This window comes from Artemia franciscana, chromosome 4, assembly GCF_032884065.1.
Source record: "Artemia franciscana chromosome 4, ASM3288406v1, whole genome shotgun sequence".
Lineage (NCBI taxonomy): Eukaryota > Metazoa > Arthropoda > Branchiopoda > Anostraca > Artemiidae > Artemia > Artemia franciscana.
The window spans coordinates 195,873-216,455 of record NC_088866.1 but is presented as its reverse complement, the minus strand read 5'-3'; the positions used below and the strand labels follow the sequence as shown (position 1 = coordinate 216,455).

At 33.7% G+C, this 20,583-nt stretch overlaps 1 protein-coding gene across 2 annotated transcripts in view; it reads left to right on the top strand.

The window, feature by feature from the left end:
• LOC136025818 (telomerase-binding protein EST1A-like) overlaps positions 1–20,583 on the top strand; it is a 254,787-nt gene that overhangs the window by 198,477 nt on the left and 35,727 nt on the right. For both annotated transcript variants that reach the window (XM_065701809.1, XM_065701808.1), the window contains exon 23: positions 19,157–19,362. In XM_065701809.1, the coding sequence (XP_065557881.1) occupies positions 19,157–19,362 (206 nt within the window). The remainder of the gene's footprint in view (positions 1–19,156; positions 19,363–20,583) is intronic.

Sequence of the window (20,583 nt, the reverse complement as noted above, 5' to 3'; positions counted from 1 at the left end):
TATAGATATCAGTTTATGGGATTCTGGAGCAGCGGTCCTACCTATATACACGTATTATATACTCTTCATTTTTTTGAGTGTGGTCTTGAATCTGTTCTGAATCTTTTCTGAGTCGTGTGTAACTCAGGTCTTCTCTGTTTTTGTGGATTTAGAGCATAATTTTATACAACTTTTTGCTTTCCTAGTAGAATAGATATCAGACCGCAATGGATTTTGCAAGTTCCTTGCGCTTAATCTTCTTTGGCTCCAGTTAACACGTTAAATTTGAAATTTGATTTCATTTAAAATGGTTATTTTATGGATTTTTTTTTCTTGAATTGTCTGAAAATGTTTCTTGAATTTTTTTTCAATTTTTTTTCAATTTTTTTTCTTGAAATGTTTCTTGAATTTTCTTGAATTGTCTGGAAATGTTTCTTGAATTTTCAATTTTTTTTCTTGAAATGTTTCTTGAATTTTCTTGAATTGTCTGGAAATTTGAATTTTGATTTTTTTGGATTTCGAGGCTATGGTTAATTTGAATTTTGAACTTTTTGGAAATTTGAATTTTTGAATTTGAATTTTGAGACAATCAAAGTGAGAGTTTCACACCAAGTTTTGAAAATTATTTTACTCTTCATTAATTTCGAAAATCATACAAATCTTCATTACTCTACTTATTATAACATTCTTTTCTACAGTAAGCCTGATTAAAACCTATCTGAGACGATTAAAAACCTGTGATCTGATATGGGCTCAGTGATCTGATGCTGATGTTTAGTGAACAGAATCTTGAGAAATCGTTGGATTTCGAGGCTGTGGTTATTTTTGGAAAAATAAGACCCCGTCGATTCCTCGTGTTGCAATAAAACTGCGAACTACTGTCCAACTTGTGTTTTCTGTATTCATTAAACACTTTTAAATTGCTTCTTACTATTATTACTTGATTTTGCGAGAGGCCTGTGCTAACCACTTTAAAGAAACGTTTCTCTTCAAAACTATGAGCCGGGCACCTTAGGGGGCCCACAGAGGTTGCTTAGTCCCTCTCCCCTTAGTTCATAATGAAACGACCCCGCTGCGTATCCAGGATTTTTGCCTACACCATTTGAGATGACCTTAACTAGAATAAATTTTTCAGGATTGTCGTATCTAGTAATGTTATATATGACTAACGCCCTTAAACAGAAAGCTTCCTTAATCTCCCTCGTCACGCCTTTAAATAACTTTAACTATCTATTTACCATTATATTTTTTTTTTGTTTTATGTTAAATATACCAGATCAGACCAGAAAGAAAATATTTATCCTCCTTGACCCTTTTTTGACCTGAAAACTACAGTTTTCTAAAATTTTTATTTGGGCTGTTTCCGAATTATAAGTTTTTAGGGCATTATCACATTTTCGTCATTGTCTCTACGATGAACCGTAAAAATTAATAAAAAAACTAATTAGCTAAATTCGACAACACTTTTCGTTCGTAAAATTCAGACTTTAAAAATATGATAAGCCATTCAAAATAAAGCTTCACCTATTTTAAGGTGTTTGATGTCACACGTCTTTTTCCCTTATTTCTTGCTGATTTTTCAACTGCGTTTCCTTTTCACCTGCGTTAAACTAACAAGCATCACCTATTTTAGATGTTTGATGCCACGTGTTTTTTTCCTTATTTCTTGCTGATTTTTCAACTGCGTTTCCTTTTCACCTGCGTTAAACTAACAAGCATCACCTATTTTAGATGTTTGATGCCACGTGTTTTTTCCTTATTTCTTGCTGATTTTTCAACTGCGTTCCTTTTCACCTGCGTTAAACTAACAAGCATCACCTATTTTAGATGTTTGATGCCATGTGTTTTTTCCGTATGTCTTGCTGATTTTTCAACTGCGTTTCCTTTTCACCTGCGTTAAACTAACAAGCATCACCTATTTTAGATGTTTGATGCCACTTGTTTTTTCCTTATTTCTTGCTGATTTTTCACTGCCTTTCCTTTTCACCTGCGTTAAACTAACAAGCATCACCTATTTTAGATGTTTGATGCCACGTGTTTTTTCCTTATTTCTTGCTGATTTTTCAACTGCGTTTCCTTTTCACCTGCGTTAAACTAACAAGCATCACCTATTTTAGATGTTTGATGCCACGTGTTTTTTTCCTTATTTCTGCTGATTTTTCAACTGCGTTTCCTTTTCACCTGCGTTAAACTAACAAGCATCAACCTATTTTAGATGTTTGATGCCACGTGTTTTTTCCTTATTTCTTGCTGATTTTTCAACTGCCTTTCCTTTTCACCTGCGTTAAACTAACAAGCGTCACCTATTTTAGATGTTTGATGCCACGTGTTTTTTCCTTATTTCTTGCTGATTTTTCAACTGCCTTTCCTTTTCACCTGCGTTAAACTAACAAGCATCACCTATTTTAGATGTTTGATGCCACGTGTTTTTTCCTTATTTCTTGCTGATTTTTCAACTGCGTTTCCTTTTCACCTGCGTTAAACTAACAAGCATCACCTATTTTAGATGTTTGATGCCACGTGTTTTTTCCTTATTTCTTGCTGATTTTTCAACTGCGTTTCCTTTTCACCTGCGTTAAACTAACAAGCATCACCTATTTTAGATGTTTGATGCCACGTGTTTTTTCCTTATTTCTTGCTGATTTTTCAACTGCGTTTCCTTTTCACCTGCGTTAAACTAACAAGCATCACCTATTTTAGATGTTTGATGCCATGTGTTTTTTCCTTATTTCTTGCTGATTTTTCAACTGCGTTTCCTTTTCACCTGCGTTAAACTAACAAGCATCACCTATTTTAGATGTTTGATGCCACGTGTTTTTTTCCTATTTCTTGCTGATTTTTCAACTGCCTTTCCTTTTCACCTGCGTTAAACTAACAAGCATCACCTATTTTAGATGTTTGATGCCACGTGTTTTTTCCTTATTTCTTGCTGATTTTTCAACTGCGTTTCCTTTTCACCTGCGTTGAACTAACAAGCATCACCTATTTTAGATGTTTGATGCCACGTGTTTTTTCCTTACTTCTTGCTGATTTTTCACCCACTTTGGACTAACAAGCATCACCTATTTTAGCTGTTTGATGCCACGTGTTTTCTCCTTATTTCTTGCTGATTTTTCACCTGTGTTTCCTTTTCACCCGCGTTAAAATATCTATCATCACCGATTTTAGCTGTTTGATGCCATGTGTTTTTTTCCGGACTTCTTGCTGTTTTTCGACCCGCGTTTCCTTTTCACCCGAGTTATAATAGCAATCATCACCGATTTTAGCTGTTTGATGCCATGTGTTTTGTCCTTATTTCTTGCTGATTTTTCAACTGCGTTTCCTTTTCACGTGCGTTAAACTAACAATCATCACCTATTTTAGATGTTTGATGCCACGTGTTTTTTCCTTATTTCTTGCTGATTTTTCAACTGCGTTTCCTTTTCACCTGCATTAAACTAACAAGCATCACCTATTTTAGATGTTTGATGCCACGTGTTTTTTCCTTACTTCTTGCTGATTTTTCACCCACTTTGGACTAACAAGCATCACCTATTTTAGCTGTTTGATGCCACGTGTTTTCTCCTTATTTCTCACTGATTTTAGCTGTTTGATGCCATGTTTTTTTTCCGGATTTCTTGCTGTTTTTTGACCCGCGTTTCCTTTTCACCCGCGTTAAAATAGCAATCATCACCGATTTTAGCTGTTTGATGCCATGTATTTTTTCCTTATTTCTTGCTGATTTCTCACCTGCGTTTCCTTTTCACCCGCATTAAACTAACAAGCATCACCGATTTTAGCTATTTGATGCCACGTGTTTTTTCCTTATTTCTTGCTGATTTTTCACCCACGTTAAACTAACGAGCGTCACTGATTTTCGCTGTTTGATGCCACGTGTTTTTTCTTAATTTCTTGCTGATTTCTCAGCCGCCTTTCCTTTTCACCTGCGTTCAACTAACAAGCATCGCCGATTTTAGCTGTTTAATGCCAAGTGTTTTTTTCTTATTTCTTGCTGATTTTTCACCCGCGTTTCCTTTTCACCCTCGTTAAATTAACAAGCATCACCGATTTTAGCTGCTTGATGCCATGTGTTTTTTCCTTATTTCTTGCTGATTTTTCACCCGCGTTTCCTTTTCACCCGCGTTAAACTAACAATCATCACCGATTTTAGCTGTTTGATGCCACATGTTTTTCCTTATTTCTTGCTGATTTCTCAGCCGCGTTTCTTTTTCACCCGCGTTAAACTAACAAGTATCACCTATTTTAGCTGTATGATGCCACGTGTTTTTTCCTTATTTCTTGCTGATTTTTCACCCGCGTTTCCTTTTCACCCGCGTTAAACTAACAATCATCACCGAGTTTAGCTGTTTGATGCCACGTGTCTTTTCAAATAACTTAGGTAATAAATTGAAAATTAGAAAAAACATTCTGGAAAACAATTAAGGATTAAATTACCTAAGGCATAGGTGCACTGACACAGGTCCCGCACTGTTGAAGGGGAAGGATACAGAGGGTAGGTAGGGCTAAAACAAGTTTAATTTCAGATGTTAGGAGTGCGGTAAAAACACGAAATCAGATTATTATTTAATGGTTGTTTCAACTGGATTAAACTGAATGCCTTATAACTGAGCCGTTTAGGATTTCCTGGGAAGCTTTCAAGGAATAGAATATGCCCAATGAATATAAACTACGTAACACATGGGTGCAGACAGGTCCAACCCCTTAGAGGGGATGGGGTAGAGACTAGTTACAAAACTGCTTTTTATGGAGGTTTTTAACGGGATTAAACGGAATGGCTTGAACTGAATTATCTGGAATTTGTTGGAAATTTTTATAATGAATAGAAAAGATCCAATGTGGGTGCATACAGGTCCAATAGCCTAGAGGGGAAGAGGGGTGGAGACTATTTGGCTGGTCTAAATATGAAACTAGTTTATTCTTAGGACTCTAGGTTTTCAAGGAGTAACCAAATTCCACCTCTCCCTACACTCCCCCTGTCTGTGCTGGTTCGACATAACAAAAATAAGTCACTTGCGTGATACAGTGACGCGTGATGCAGTGGCGTGATGCAAACTTTCGTCCTGGTGTGCAACAGCCGGTTTACTGTTGGAGAAACATATGTTTCTCCTAGTAACATATGTTTTTTTTTTTTTTAATATATATCGGTCAATTAATCCTTTGTTCCAGAAAGTGATATTTAAGCACAACAACAATAAAAAAAGAAAAACTACAACTTGAAATCATCAGTGATTAGATAATCAAACAGTTCGTGGTAACGAACTGTAGTATGGAGGGACCCGGCTCAATAGTAACAGAAAGTCTAAAAAATGGAATTTTGACACCAATAGTTACATCAAAAGAATCGCATTTTAATGCTGATTTTAAATATATAAGTTTTATCAAGGTCAGTTATACCCATCAAAAGTTACGAGCCTGAGAAAATTTGTCTTATTTTAGAAAATAGGGGGAAACACCCCCTAAAAGTCATACAATCTTGACGAAAATCACACCATTAGATTCAGCGTATCAGAGAACCTTATTGTAGAAGTTTCAAGCTCCTATCTAAGTTTCAAGCTCCTACCTGTGAAATTTTGCATTTTTTGCCAGAAGACAGATCACGGATGCGTGTTTATTTGTTTGTTTTTTTTTTTGGTTTTTTTCCAGGGGTGGTCGTATCGACTGAGTGGTCCTAGAATGTCGTGAGAGGGCACATTCTAGCGGAAATTAAAAGTTATAGTGCCCTTTTTAAGTGACCAAAAAAATTGGAGGGCACCTAGGCTCCCTCCCGCGCTCATTTTTCCCAAAAGTCACCGGATCAAAATTTTGAGATAGCCATTTTATTCACCATAGTCGAAAAACCTAATAACCATGTCTTTAGGGACGACTTACTCCCCCGCAATCCCGTGGGAGGGGCTGCAAGTTACAAACTTTGACCTGTGTTTACATATAGTAATGGTTACTGGGAAGTGTACAGACGTTTTCAGGGGTATTTTTTTTGTTTAGGGGGATATTTGAGGGGGGGTTACGTGGGAGGATATTTCCATGGAGAAACTTGTCATGGGGGAAGAGAATTTCAATGAAGGGGGCGCAGGATTTTCTAGCATTATTTGAAAAAACAATGAAAAAGTAAGTATGAGAAATTTTTTCTACTGAAAGTAAGGAGCAGCATTAAAACTTAAAACGAACAAAAATTATTACGCATATGAGGGGCTTACCTCCTCGTTATACCTCACTCTTTACGCTAAAGTATTTTTTAGTAATTTCAACTATTTATTCTACGGCCTTTGTGATTCGGAGCTCATTCTTAAGGAATTGGGACAAAATTTAAGCTTTAGGGTAAAGAGCGAGGTATCGACGAGGGTTGAACCCCTTCATACACACAATAAAATCATACGAATATAGAAGTTTGTTACGTAAATTAATTCGTAAGTTACGTATATTTTTTACCAATGAAAACGTTTGTTAAAAATTAAAAGTTGTAGTTGCTTTTTTAAGTAATAAAAAAATTGGAGGGCAACTAGGCCTCCTCCCTCGCTCCTTTTTTCTCAAAATCTCCCGATTAATTGCGATTAATTAATATGCAAATTTCGTTTTAATTATTTATGTGCGGAGTGCCAAGATCAAAACATGAATTAATTCAAAAACGTCCAGAAATTAAATAAAAAAATAAGTTTTTTTAAATGAAAGTAAGGAGCAACATTAAAACTTAAAACGAACAGAAATTACTCCGTATATGAAAAGGGCTTTTCCTCCTCAACGCCCCGCTCTTTACGCTAAAGTTTCTTTCTGTTTTAAAAATAGAGTTAAGAGAAAGAGTCAAACTTTAGCGTAAAGAGGGAGGCGTTGAGGAGGAAAAGCCCCTTTCATATACGGAGTAATTTCTGTTCGTTTTAAGTTTTAATGTTGCTCCTTACTTTCATTTAAAAAAACTTGTTTTTTTTTATTTAATGTCATACAGGGACTTGACTTACTTTGACTTAAAGCTCTTGATCGGCAGAGTTGTCAGCGTAGGGGGAACCAGATGTCAGCGCTGTTAGTTTTCTTCAGAGTGGTCTGTCCTGGGCGAGGGTTGGAGCTTCATTGGGGTTGATGCACCACGTAGTGAGTTGACCGTGGATGATGTCCACCCAGCTTGTGCGTGATCTACCTCTGGGGTGTTTTCAGCCATTTTCAGTTTAATCAAAGCCGAGGATAAGTCAGGTGGGTGTTTGAGTGGACAGGCGAAGCAAATGACTGCATAAACGCAGTGAGCGGGACTCTAATTGCTCAGAAACAGGGTGGCAATTTAAAGGACCGGAGGATCTTCAGGTTTCGTATTCTATCGTGCCATCTAACGCGTTCAATTTTGCGGAGGTATTTCGTCTGGACAGCATATACCTTCATCATCTGCGACTTAATCACGGGCCAAGTCACTTGCGGATACAACAAAACAATTGCTACCGAGGCAGAGTAAATACGAGCTTTCGGAACCAAATGAGCTTTTTCAGCCTCCAAACTGGGAGGCAGAAAAAACTCTCTGATTTTCGTTAAGCAGGAAACTTGAGTGGAGCGGCAGACTTAAGCAAAAATTTGACATCTCCCATAAACTGGTTTGGTTGTAATACTGTAAATCCAAGAGAATTTAGAATGCCTCCTGTACTCTCGCTTATAGCAAACCTTTATATTGTGCATACTTCTTTTTGAAGAGCTGCTAATCAGACCTTGGTGAAAAATCTCAACAAGTTTAGAACTCACGCTTTTTAACAACAACAATAGAGAGTTTAAGAGTAGAAAAAACGGGTTTAAGTTAAACAAAGAAGTGACAGGCGTACAAAAATGTACTAAAAACGAAAGCAACAACAAAACATTCAATTTAAGCAAAGCAGTGACTGGCGTACTAAAACGCACTAAAAACAAAAGCAACAACAAAACATTAATTAGTTGAACAAAACTCCGAATATTTCGACTCCACGTCCGGGAGCCTTTATCGACCGAAAAAAAAGAAAAAGAAAAAAACTTAGTCAATCATCTAAAGAAAAAGACAAAGAAGAACACGAATAAAAGAGAAAAATAACAAAAGACAAAAAAAAGACTTAGGAAGTTTTATTAAGTTGTGATTTTTATTTATTTGTTTTGTCTTTTGTTCTTTTTTCCTCTTTTGTTTATGTTATTCTTTGTCTTTTTCTTTAGATAATTAATTTTTTTTTCTTTGTTTCCGTTGAAAAAGGCTCTCAAATGTGGAGTCGAAATATTCGGAGTTTTTTTTATTAAATAATGTTAATTATTAATGTTAGTTAATACGAATTAATTAATGTATAATAAGAATAAATAATTTTTCTGATTAATTAATTTATTTATAGCCCCGCAATACAGTGTTAAATAATGGCATAAATATAGGAAAATAAATGCACAAGAGAAAATACATAGATTGTCGACGAAACAATTAGATAAGATGATGATGAGGGGCTAAAGACGCGTAAGCCCTACCTCAGACTTTTCTATGGTGCATCTCGAACGTTAAAATTTTTATTCTGTCGCCCTATCTGCCACGCACGTAAAATCTCTTTTGGTGTGTTTGGGGGGGGGAGTATAATAAAACAATGTTAATTTGGCATTTTGAGTCAGAAGTTTTCAGAAAGTTTGAAAAAATTTAGATTTGTGGGGTTGGGGCGGCAGGTACTTAACTCCCTTCTGACGCGAGTTCCTACTCTAGCACGTTTAAGTTTAATTTTCAGTTTCTTTAGTTGAATTTTTTGTTTTAGCACTGGAATCTGGAAACTGATTATTCTTATAATATGCCAGTTAATCAGTTTATCTTCTACTTAAAATTTCCTGCCAAATTTCCCCATATTTTTCAGAAAACATATTTAGCCGTTGATCTAGCCCGTTGGTTTTATTTTTATTTTTCTTACGGTGATTTTTTAGGGAACTGATTACCCATATACTTCGCTGGTTTTTCAGTTCTTTCCCATCCCACAACGCCCCCTCCCATCTCTACTAACTTCCTCAACATTTTTCAGAAATAAAAGTGTCAAGCATAATGAATTCACCTTATACTTAAAAATGTCTTTTACTTCGGGTTAGTTAAACTAATTTTTGTAAAATGGGAAAATTGGAATAGGAAATCCATGGCCAAAGGGTGCCTCTCTTCTTGCTATTAATTAAAGTTTCTTTATTGTGACCACATCCTTATTGCACTATTTTGTTAATGGGGTAGAAAGTAACAAAGCTAAGGGTGAGTTCAATGTCCTTTCCTTACCAACATTAACTAAATGAATTGTGAATTATATAGTTACTCATCCGAACCTTTCTTAAGGTTGGCTTTCGTCCGTTATATAGTTCTTAACCAAAATAAAAAAAAAAAAATGATCTTTTTTGTTACCTTTTCATAATATAATTGCTAAATGAGCCACTCGAATGCCAAACACGTCAATTCCACCTTTTAATTTTTTTAGTTTTTCCGTCAAGGTGTTTAATTTACTTTTAGCTTTCTACCTATAGAGGGAATGCTCTAGCATTGTTGCGTTAACAAAACCCATGTCCTTTCCGTGTATTAATTTTTTTCTCTTTTTCTCCCGGCCACTTTGTATGAAATGGGTGCTCGTAGAAACTGTTTTTCGTCCAAAAATCGATCATTATATAAATTTGTTTCTACTCGTTTTGGTTTTAAAATAGTTCTTCACTTTTCCATCCATACTAACCGAGTAATTGGCGCCCTAAACTTGCAATCCTGTGTCCGTACGGGCAGGGGTTGGGGTTCAGGTTTCGTTGATTATTTGGAATGGATGTCATTGCTGTAACTGTAAGCTCAGCCACAGGCAACCCAGCTCCAAATGAGTATCTGGAGAGATCTGGGGAGGAAAATACGGGAATGATGTATTATTTGCCCCCAACCACGCAGTGCACTTCCAGCCGAAGGCAGGGAATCAGTAGGTCGGTACCTGTACTACACGGACCATTGGCTAGCATGCCAAAAAAAGTCTTTTACTTTCCATGAAGAAATTTTGTTGGTACTTTTTTTTCAATGAATCAGAAGAAAACTCCCTGGTTTTGAGGTGTAAAACGGCCAGTAACAGTTTCGCCATTATGTGTCTAAAAATATTATTGTTTCCGCCCATTGTACATACGCCACGTCTACCACACTCAAGCACATAAGTTAGCACATTTTTTTTTTTTTTTTTTTTTACTGAACAAATGAACAAATGTAAAGCTGCAAACTACTCAGACTCAAACAGCAGTTTGTGCTGAAAATAATAAACTGGGTATGACACTGCAATCAGCCAATTACCGTAGTCTTTTCACACAAAGAGCTAACTTTCCGAAATCTAAATTTTAAAATCTTTTTTCTTTCTATATATTTTTTTGAATTTTATGCTGTCTTTATGGAATCGCTATATTTATTTTCTTAGTTATATGATTTTTTTTTATTCTTTTGTTCCCGTAACAAGTTCAGGATGTATATCTTCCTGTACCCTACAGGGAAGACTAAATTTCTACATCTGAAACAAATATTACGCCTTCTTGCAAAATTTTCCAACCCGCCCCCTAAAAATTTCTCATGTTCTCTTCTTGAAAAAAATTGCATGGGTGCCCAAGCAATTTCAACCTTAACAGAATTGGGAATATTTCCCAGCCTGTTGTCTACAACAGAAGTATTTATGCGTACAGAAATTCCCTGTTTGGGGGAATTTTGGGGCAGAAGTTCTCCGTTTGAATTGTTGTGTCCCATGGATGTCTTCCAGCTAGTGGGATCTATAGCGACGTGCAGTTGTAGTATTATCTTCACTATAGCGACTACGAAAATCCAATAGTTGTTTGTTATATTTATTTTTTAAAAGAGATTCAGAACCTACATTCTTAAGTTCAGGAAGTTGTGTATACTTATTCCTTTCCCGTCTTTTATTCGTTTGCAAGATTGTTGGAAGTTTCTGTTTTCTGTGCGCTAATTTCCGTTTTCTCTTTCGCAAAAGCAGTTGCAAAATAGAGTTCTTCATGTTTGCTGTTTTAATTGCAAAATCTTAGTATTATGAATTTTTTTTCTTACAGTTTCTAGGATATCAAAATAAAAACATTTTCCCCCCTCGAGTCATCTTAGGTCTATTCATGTCAGAAAACTATGATTTTGTAATACTTTTCTTTTTTTCAAAATTATGGAGCTCTTAGGGCGGTACCATAGTTTTGTCGGTGTTATCACGTTCCACCTTGAAAATAAACAACCAAACTAATTAGTTCAATTTTGCCACCTATTTCGCCCTTAAAAATTTAAATATTAAAAATATGTTGGTTTCTGAAGACAAATACACCTTAGAAGGAAAGATCAACCTTCTTAAGCTTTATCTCCTTTAAGCTTGTTTTTTTGCTTGTTTTGCACCCACATTTTTCCTCTTTTTTTTTGTATTTGGTGCTCGCTGCCATCAAAAACTGCGAAACTGCATATGGACGTCTTTTCCATTAAAAACTGAATTTCCAAAATTGCTTCTTTTTTTAAGATACAATATGTTTGTTTAAATTTTCTCTTTCCAATTCAGAGAGTCAGATTTAATTTCACTGTCCTCGGTACCACAGGTACTACAATGGAGACCACACAGTTTTAATAAACAGTTCCCAATGACGTAAGTGCCACCGTTAATGGTTAAACCACCGTTGCCATCATTAAACGGTCACCAGCAGTAATGGTTAAAATCATAGCCTATAAACTATAAAGATTTGACAATTAGCTGTTAAGAACGAGTTTCATTTTCGCGCAAAAAATTTAGGAGTTCATTCAATATTCTAGGTGAGCATCATTTTAGTTTTTAATACCATGATCGCCATAATGACGCGACAAAGCCAAAATATTCAGCTTGCGCCAAAAAAGGATATGTCGAAATTGTAGCCATGAGAATGAGAAACGGACCATGGACTTAACTGTAGATGTTGGAATGCATTTAGAACAGATCTTTGAAACGATTATTTAAATTGGATCTTTGAAACGGACCATGGACTTGCCTGAATTTCTTCAATATAATTTGGCAGTAGCATTTTTGTTGATTTAGTTGACCAGACGTGTTCTTAACTTATTTCTTTCTGGCCAGGTAAATCTGTTGGAATTCATTTCGGAGAATCGTCATTTTTAAGATGTAAAAAAAATGTAGAGGATGTGGTACCAGAAATCACAGTCCAAAGTAGCGGTGATTATCTCCGTTTCATGGGTTTTAAGCCAGGAAGTGCACGGAATGGCTGGGGGCCAGCCATTCCGTGCTTTGCAAACCCTTCCTATTTACCAAATTTCTCCAGGTACCCATTTGGAGCTGGGTCGACTTTGGCTGAGCTTTGAGAGTCACCACAAAAACCCCTGTCCTAAACCGAGTAATTGGCACTAGCAGGCGGTTCCCCGTCCTGGAAGGCATAGGATTGCTACTCCAGCGCGCTTTGTGATGGGAACTGAAATTAAAAAAGAAAACACACAAAATACCGAACTATTTCTATAGCACAACTACACAACTATTCTTCTTAATAATTATTTTAGAAAATTTAGTATAATTAATCTTAAATATTTTTCTTTGTCTTAATTAAAAGTTCTCCTTCTTACGTATATATATATATATATATATATACATATATATATATATATATATATATATATATATATATATATATATATATATATTCATTTAAATATGTATTTCCTTTTCATGTTATTTTTTTTTATATGGTTAACCGATCGATGTATCTTTGTTCTTAAATGGAGGAAAAATAAAGGAGAAGGGTTTCTGTTTTTGGGGGTTCCATAAGAAAGGAAGATTACCTAACCTCACCTCAGTTGAGGCTACCCTCCCCCTGTCTCAGGTATAGGGGGTAGGTTAGGTCTAGCTTTTTGGGCTTGTTACAAAGCCCTGGTTTAGTGAAGCTAAACAACATGTTGTGGAAACAATCAGAAATCTGGTGCTCAATAATGTACCGAGTTGAACTAAATTTATCAGTAAAAAATTATTAATATTTGCTCGTATTTGCAGTTTATAATTATGCAAAAATAATTATGTTTGTACGCATAAAAGCATGATAAATCATAATTATTATTTTACTTAGGTGTGCTTTTTCACGAAAACGCACGTTTTTGCGACATGTAGTGAAACTCATCGACCAAAGAGTGTATTTTCTGTGGCACTTACATATGTTGCGCACACAGGAAAAGTTCCGTGAATCGTAAATAACACAGCCGGCAAACCAATAAATTGAAACAAAATGAAATTAATTGAGGAACTAATATAATTTATTTTGAAGATAATTTCAGTTTTTCATTTTGACTCTGTTTATGTCGTTGTAACGTACAATTCCTTTTTAATCTTTTCTACATTATATGGACTGTGATTAATAGTGCTGCATTTACTGAGTTTTTTTAGTCAAATATATTTTAATCCTCTTTAAGCCTCGCTTCTTTATATTTAATTATATATGAATGACCAGCATTTATAATGTGCTACTGATGGATTGAGGCCTACGCAGATTAATTCAACAAAAACTTTGAAATATATATGTTGTCAGTAGCAACACGGAAATAGCGGTACAGCTCCGTTGTCGGTAATGATAGTAGCTATCCTTAATGTCGACTCAAGAAATATGCTTGTCATGTTGATTTGTCCCTATAACGTGACCAATTTGTATATGTCCTTCCAACTTGTTCTTAATTTTCCTGTGAAATTCTGAAGATATTATAGAACGTGCAACTGGAAATATTTTTATGTATTTAAAAAAATAAATAAAAAAACATTATATATATATATATATATATATATATATATATATATATATATATATATATATATATATATATATATATATATATATATATAAAATAAAATAAAATAAAACTATTTAATGTCTGATCGATTGAAGAACTAAAATACGGTAACCAAGGGTTCATCCAGGGGGGGAGGTAGTGGGTTTGAACCCCCACCCCCCGAAATTTTTGTCCGACTCGTAGAGACGTAACAAAAATGAATATAAACAAATTTTTGTGTTTCTTTCAAGTTTTTCCTGTAATCCTTTTATATATATCCTTTAATCCTTATATATATATATATATATATATATATATATATATATATATATATATATATATATATATATATATATATATATATATATATATATATATATATATATATATATATATATATATTATGTTGAAATAAATGCAAAAGTTGCTAAAAACATTTCTTGCTCCAGAAGGAGATTCCTATGCTTTGTCTTGAAATGGACTCATTGTTGTAACCATTTTTTAGGAAACAAGCAGAAAAAACGCATAATTCTACAAAACCAAGCATAACTCTGAAGATATTATAGAATCTGCAACTGGGAATATATTTATAAAAAGTGGTCCTGGATAGAGATGTTTGGGCTACCACCTCTTCCCAATTTTGGAAAAATAATATTTATCTTTAATATTGGCCTTCCGAGCAAACTGTTTGTCATTTTTGTTCTTTTTTTCTCTTTTTTTCTCATTTTTTTTTCTTTTTTTTGCATGAAACTCCCTTCCAAATTGTACAAATTTTATGTTTTATTCTTAAGAATTTTAGGGTTTGCAATAGAGTATATATTTATGAGAAAGGGGTTTAGTCAGCGACATGACTAGTGGGGCTACCCCGTCTTTCGATTTTTTGGAAAATGTATGTAAATATATGCCGTTTGTAATGCTTGCCGTCCAGAAAAACTATGGTTGTCATGTTATGTATTATTTTATATAAAACGAAAGTACATTGTATTTTCCCTTCCGAATTGTGCGGAATTTTCAGCTTTATTTTGAATAATTTTTGGAATTTGCAATAGAAGATATATTTATGAGAAAGGGGTTTAGTCAGTGGAGCCAGTGGGGTTAAACCTCTCCCAATTTTTGTAAAACTTGCGTAAACATGTGCCGTTTGTAATGTTTGTCTTTTTAAAAAATTTATTTTTCACGCTGTATATGTTTTGATTATATGATAATTTTCTATATTGCCTTCCAAGTTTTGCTTACGTGTTTGAAAATGGAGAATGTACGTTCTCCATTGTAATGAACTATAATATTGAGTATTTTCCCTTTAATATTCATTCCTAGTGGTGTACTTATTTTTAGTCCGTCTGCTAGTTATTGATTTTTTAGACAGAAATAAGAAGCCTTTACGATCAATAGTTTAATATTTCCTCGATTTTTAAGGATTAAAATGTTACCTCTACGCAAGACGCCACCCACCCTCAAAATCATTAATTCTGCCTTAGTAGATCTTCCTGTACCGGCTAACATTTCCATTTGATGAAACTTTGGATCCCCCCTTGGCCTCTACCTAGTTATCCAAGTCGTTACTGGTCCTTTTTTTTAGCGATACACTATACAGCGAGAGTGGACTTAGCCCATATTTGCTCTGAGGTCGTTCTCCATTTTAATGAACTTCAATATTGCGTGGGTCAAGTTTACTTAAAAATAATATTGAGCATTGATAGCCAAAATTTACTGTCTTTTTTGTCACTTTCAAGCACATTTGATTTTAAATATTTGAATATTGGCTAAATTTGAGCCCCTCTGTGGTTTCTACCACTTCTTCCGTGTGAAATGCCTTGGTAAAAAAATGACATTATTTAGGCAGCGCTATTCTGATGCCTATGATTTAAGAACAAACATGGTGTTTTCAATATTAATTTGCTTGTCTATATTTAACATAGACCTATATGCTATATTTAGTGTAGGTGATTATTATATAATTAGATTTTATATCTTTAGAGAATGCTCTTATCAACTGAAGAAGATTAGGTTCAGTCAGATACTAGATGCATAAGATCTTAAAAAAAAAATAAAGCTTGACTTGTCGATTTTTTAATATGACAGGGTTTTACAAATGCTATATAAGGATCTTTCTTTTATTGGGATCCCCTTACTCCCAAAGGAAGTGAACTCCTGACAAGATGGAAGCCTGATTAATTTTTGGTTTTAGTAACTTTAAAAAGCGGATAGTTTAAGAAGCCTTGAAATAATAAAGATGATATTTTTGAATCTTATTCGGGTTTCCACTTGGTCCCCGTTTCCCAAGTTATTACTTAGTGGTGTGCGGGACGGCTTGAACTCATTTTACTAGTGATAAGGCAATGTGTTACACAGGTTAACTGAGCTGTAAACTTGTTTTTTGTTTTTTTCGATTGTTTTTTTCCGACTTTTTTCAACATTTTAGTCTGTCCATCATATTTTTCAAGGCACTGTCCATTGTCAGGAGGGGTTAACTACTCCTGTTCTGAACCCTATCCAAAGAAAAATAAGATTTATTTAACACTTGGGTACTTTAAAACCACTTTAAAAGAATAATTTAAAAAAAATCAATTTTCTCAGTTTATGTTATCCCTCTAAAATTTATTTTCTCTATACTCATTCAAATGAAAATGCTGCATATGAGCCTTCCTGTAGTTCAGTCCTTCCACCTCATTTACTTGTGACCTGTGTTTTTGCTTTATGTCTGCAAGTACTCTGGAAAATTAATGTTTTAAAATTAAGCTATTGCACCATTTATTTATTACAAAAAATGTGTTAAATTATTTTTATTACAATAACGGGATTTTTAACATTAGCTTATCTGCAGGATATCAATTCGAATTCAAATAAATCCGTGGGTGCAATCATTTTGATGCAATTTTCTGATGCGCATTTTCCGTAATTCGTCACTGTATTGGTCGTAGGTGGCTTAACGCCTTCATTACGTTAAACTAAGCAGGGGCGCCAGAATATTTTTTATGACTATGAAAGATTTATAACTGACCATGTCATAAATATATATATACTATCTGTATAAGCTATCTGTCTTGGCTTTTTCGTTAATTAGCCATGGCTCTCAGTTCACCAACTTGAGTGGGAAAAAAGTGAAATTTTCATTTTCCAAATTTTTTAAGAGGGAGTTCTACAAGCCTATAGATAAGTGTATTTGAACCTGTAAATTTCAATCAAATACTTTTTAGGTGGATTCACAAACGTTTCTGAAGTTCTTTCAAGCTTTTTCTGAGCTTCAGTTTCTTATATATATATATATATATATATATATATATATATATATATATATATATATATATATTAAGGCAAAATCAGATTGGCGCATGAACCATATAAAATAAAAGTGGATAAAAAATCAACAAAAAGTAGCTAAACACACATGGCACCGAACAGTTTTTTGAAGATGTAACTTTTATGTGAATGTTTAGTTGTTTTTGAAAATCAATAAGTTGTTGATTTTGAGTGTTTACGGACAAAAATCATTGTCCAATTTAACTAATTAGTTCTGCTTGTTCGTTTTCGCGTTTCAACATCGCAACACTGAGGATCATGTGGTAATACCCTAAGAAGCCTCAGAATTTAGACGTAACCAAAAGAAAACTTCCAGGTATGAACAGACCTAAGTTAGGGCGGGGAGGGGGTGTTTTTAGTATGATGTTCTTGGTGCTTTGAAAATGAACCTTTCAGGTTCTACCCTTGCTTCAGGGTGCTTATCATCACTGTTATAAAGTCGATTGCACTGATAATATACACTTTTACAAATGCACTGGATTGCACAATCTATAAAAAAAAGTCAACTTGAACTAAAAATCCAGTCAACTTTTGTTTTATCAAAAATAACATCTTGCATGACCCTTTCAACTTTTATACTAGTTCTTTTATTACGGATAGTTTTTTTCCAATATATTTGTCCACTTAAATAAATGGATTAACGGAATTTGAAAGATTGACATATTAATGGAGTATAAATTGGAATTCAAAGTAAGTAGTTCAGCAATAAAACCCATTATCAAACTCACAAATCTCAAGTACACGCCAGAATACAAAGGTAATTGCCTCGTACTGAAAAATTGAGTGAGCTGAGGAAAGAAAGTAACCAGAAAAGACGTAATCAATAGTAATAAATCATAATTTTCAATAATAAATCAGAAATAATATTCAGAATTAAAGGATAAAATTTGTAGAAAAAAATTAATTTTATTTAGTAATCAGAATAACTGCTGAGAATAATAACAGTTGACTTATATTGGGAAATAAATTCACTCTTGAATAAATTAGTCCAGCAACCAGTAGCGTCATTTCATGAAATGTAAGAGGATGAGGGTAAAGCATATTTTTCAAAATATAGAGGGACAATTTTGTTTTAACAAAAATGGATTTTAAGCTTAAAATACCCCAAGAAGCCTTGTTTCAAGATCTAGAAGGGTAATAAATCAAGGGGGCAGTTGACACCACTGTCAGCAATACCAATTATAGAACTCATAATTGTCTCATATTTCAACTCATGTGAGCTCAGAAAAGAAAATCATCAGGAAAGAAATAACAGATCAGATTTTAAAGTAATAATATTAAGGATTAAAGAAAATAATTTCTAGAATGCACTTAGCTATTATTCAAGAAATTTATTTCTCAAAAGATGATCTATAACGAATTTAAAGATTTTAATTGCTTAACTAGTTGATCCGATTATGTCAATTAATTAACGAATTAGAAATTAAATACGTTAGACATTTACTGATTAAGAAAATAGTTTATAGATCTCAAGAATTCAAGATGCTGAAGTTATTCAAGTAAAACATTTCAAAGTGAATGTTGGGCATAGCAGAATTCATATTAAAACTTGTAAAAAGACGATTGAATAGAAATGTTTCTAGTCAAAGTTTTGTGGAATAGTTTATCTGTATAATATCATGTATAGACGACTGTCTTATTCTCCAACTTGAATGAACCCACAAAATATATTGATCAGTAGAAAATCAATCAAAAGTAAAAGAAATGATTGATAGAAATAAAAGAAATAATTTGATTCAATAACTGAATCAAACCTAGATTGACATACATTCTACTAAAAGGGGTTTTTATCCCTTTAAGGGATAAATTTACCCTTAAAATAGATTCATGGAAGATTATTTTAGAATTAAAAAATAATTTAAACGAATAGCAAAAATAAATTGTAACATATTATTAAAAAAATGATTGTAATGGTTAAATAAATAAATAATAGTTGTATTAGTAAATTAAAAAAATTTTGAGATAATAATGATATAACAACAAACTGTGTGATTGCAGACAATAATTACAATGAATAACATAAATAGCAATTAAAATAATAAATAAATAGCTATTCATTTGTTATTCATTCTACTTGAATAACAAAGTTGTTTTTTTGTCATTGTTATCTGTTAATGTTTGTAATTGTTATTATTGTTTTTAAAAATTTGTCTTTTTTAGTGTGTAAAGAACTTGATTGCTTATCTAAAAGGTATCGAGGTGCTGCCAATACAACGGAACATAACGAGCTGATCAGTAATGCTGCTTCAGAGTCGCTAAACTTTCTTCAGCAGCGGCATCAGCACGTGCGCTGCTATACAACGAAAGGAACACCTGTCCAAGTTAGCAGTCGCACAATTTCTATGGAAGAAGATGACGGAGAAAATGTAAGTTTCTATTTAACTTTTATTGGTCACAGCTAACTTGGAAAAATTTTAAGAAACAACTTAAAATGTGCATTTCAGAATTACATTTAACTATGTCAGTTTTCTATTTTTTGTTCAACTTTTTTTTAAGTTAAGCTGGAGTTCTTAAGTTTTTTTTTAAGTTTAGAATACTTGATCGAGTTAGAACTTCTTGCAATTGCTGGGATTTTTTAGATTAATTTATTAAGTAATCAGATGATAATCCATTAGGCCTATAATCAATTAATTATAATCAGATTTTTTTTTTTTTAGCATTGATGTTTATGATGTTCTATAATTTTTAGATAAACACACTAAATAATTATATTATAATTAATTAAATAATAATTATAATTAGACTATATTTTTTAATTCTAGATTTAACACCAAAAGCTGACCAAAGCATTTTTGGGTTGATCCATCGGTAATTTTATTTAGAAGCAATTTTGGATAATTTCATTAGAAGCTGCAACTAAAAAAAGAAGATACAAGAATTATTACAATAAAACCAAAATTGACCAACATTTTTACCATTAATCTTAGGCATCTTTAGAAATGAAGGCTCTCATATTAGAAATAAAGAAGAAAAAATCTCGAGATGAAGAAAACAAAGGCGACTGCGGCCAGTAGAGCGAAGAGGCAAATTAAAACGGCGCAGATATTTCGACTGTGTAAAACAAGGTAACTGTGTTCTCAATCACAGTAGAAATAATTGTACATATATAATGTTTCTTTCTTATTTTTTAGTTTTAAATTTTATTTAATTTTAGGTTATTTAGATCTTATCTTTGTTTCTTAGCGTTGAATACGCCTTGTTTTATACAGGTGGAATATCCGTTGTTTTAGATTATCTTTTCCTTCTACTGGCCGTAGTCCCCTTTGTTTTCTTCATCTCTTGTTCATCATCATTTTTTTCTGGGAAAATGACTTTATCAAGTCAATTTGTTCAGGTCCCTGACACGCCTACCAATTTTCATCGTCTTAGCACGTCCGGAAGCACCAAACTTGCCAAAGCCCTGGACCCCTCCTAACTCCCCCAAAGAGAGCGGATCCAGTCCGGTTATGTCAATCACATATCTACGAAATTTGCTTATTCTACCCACCAAGTTTCATCCTGATCTTGCGGTTCCCAAGATTTCCGGTTCCCCCTCCAACTCCCCCTAACGTCACCAGATCTGGTCGGGATTTAAGATAAGAGCTTTG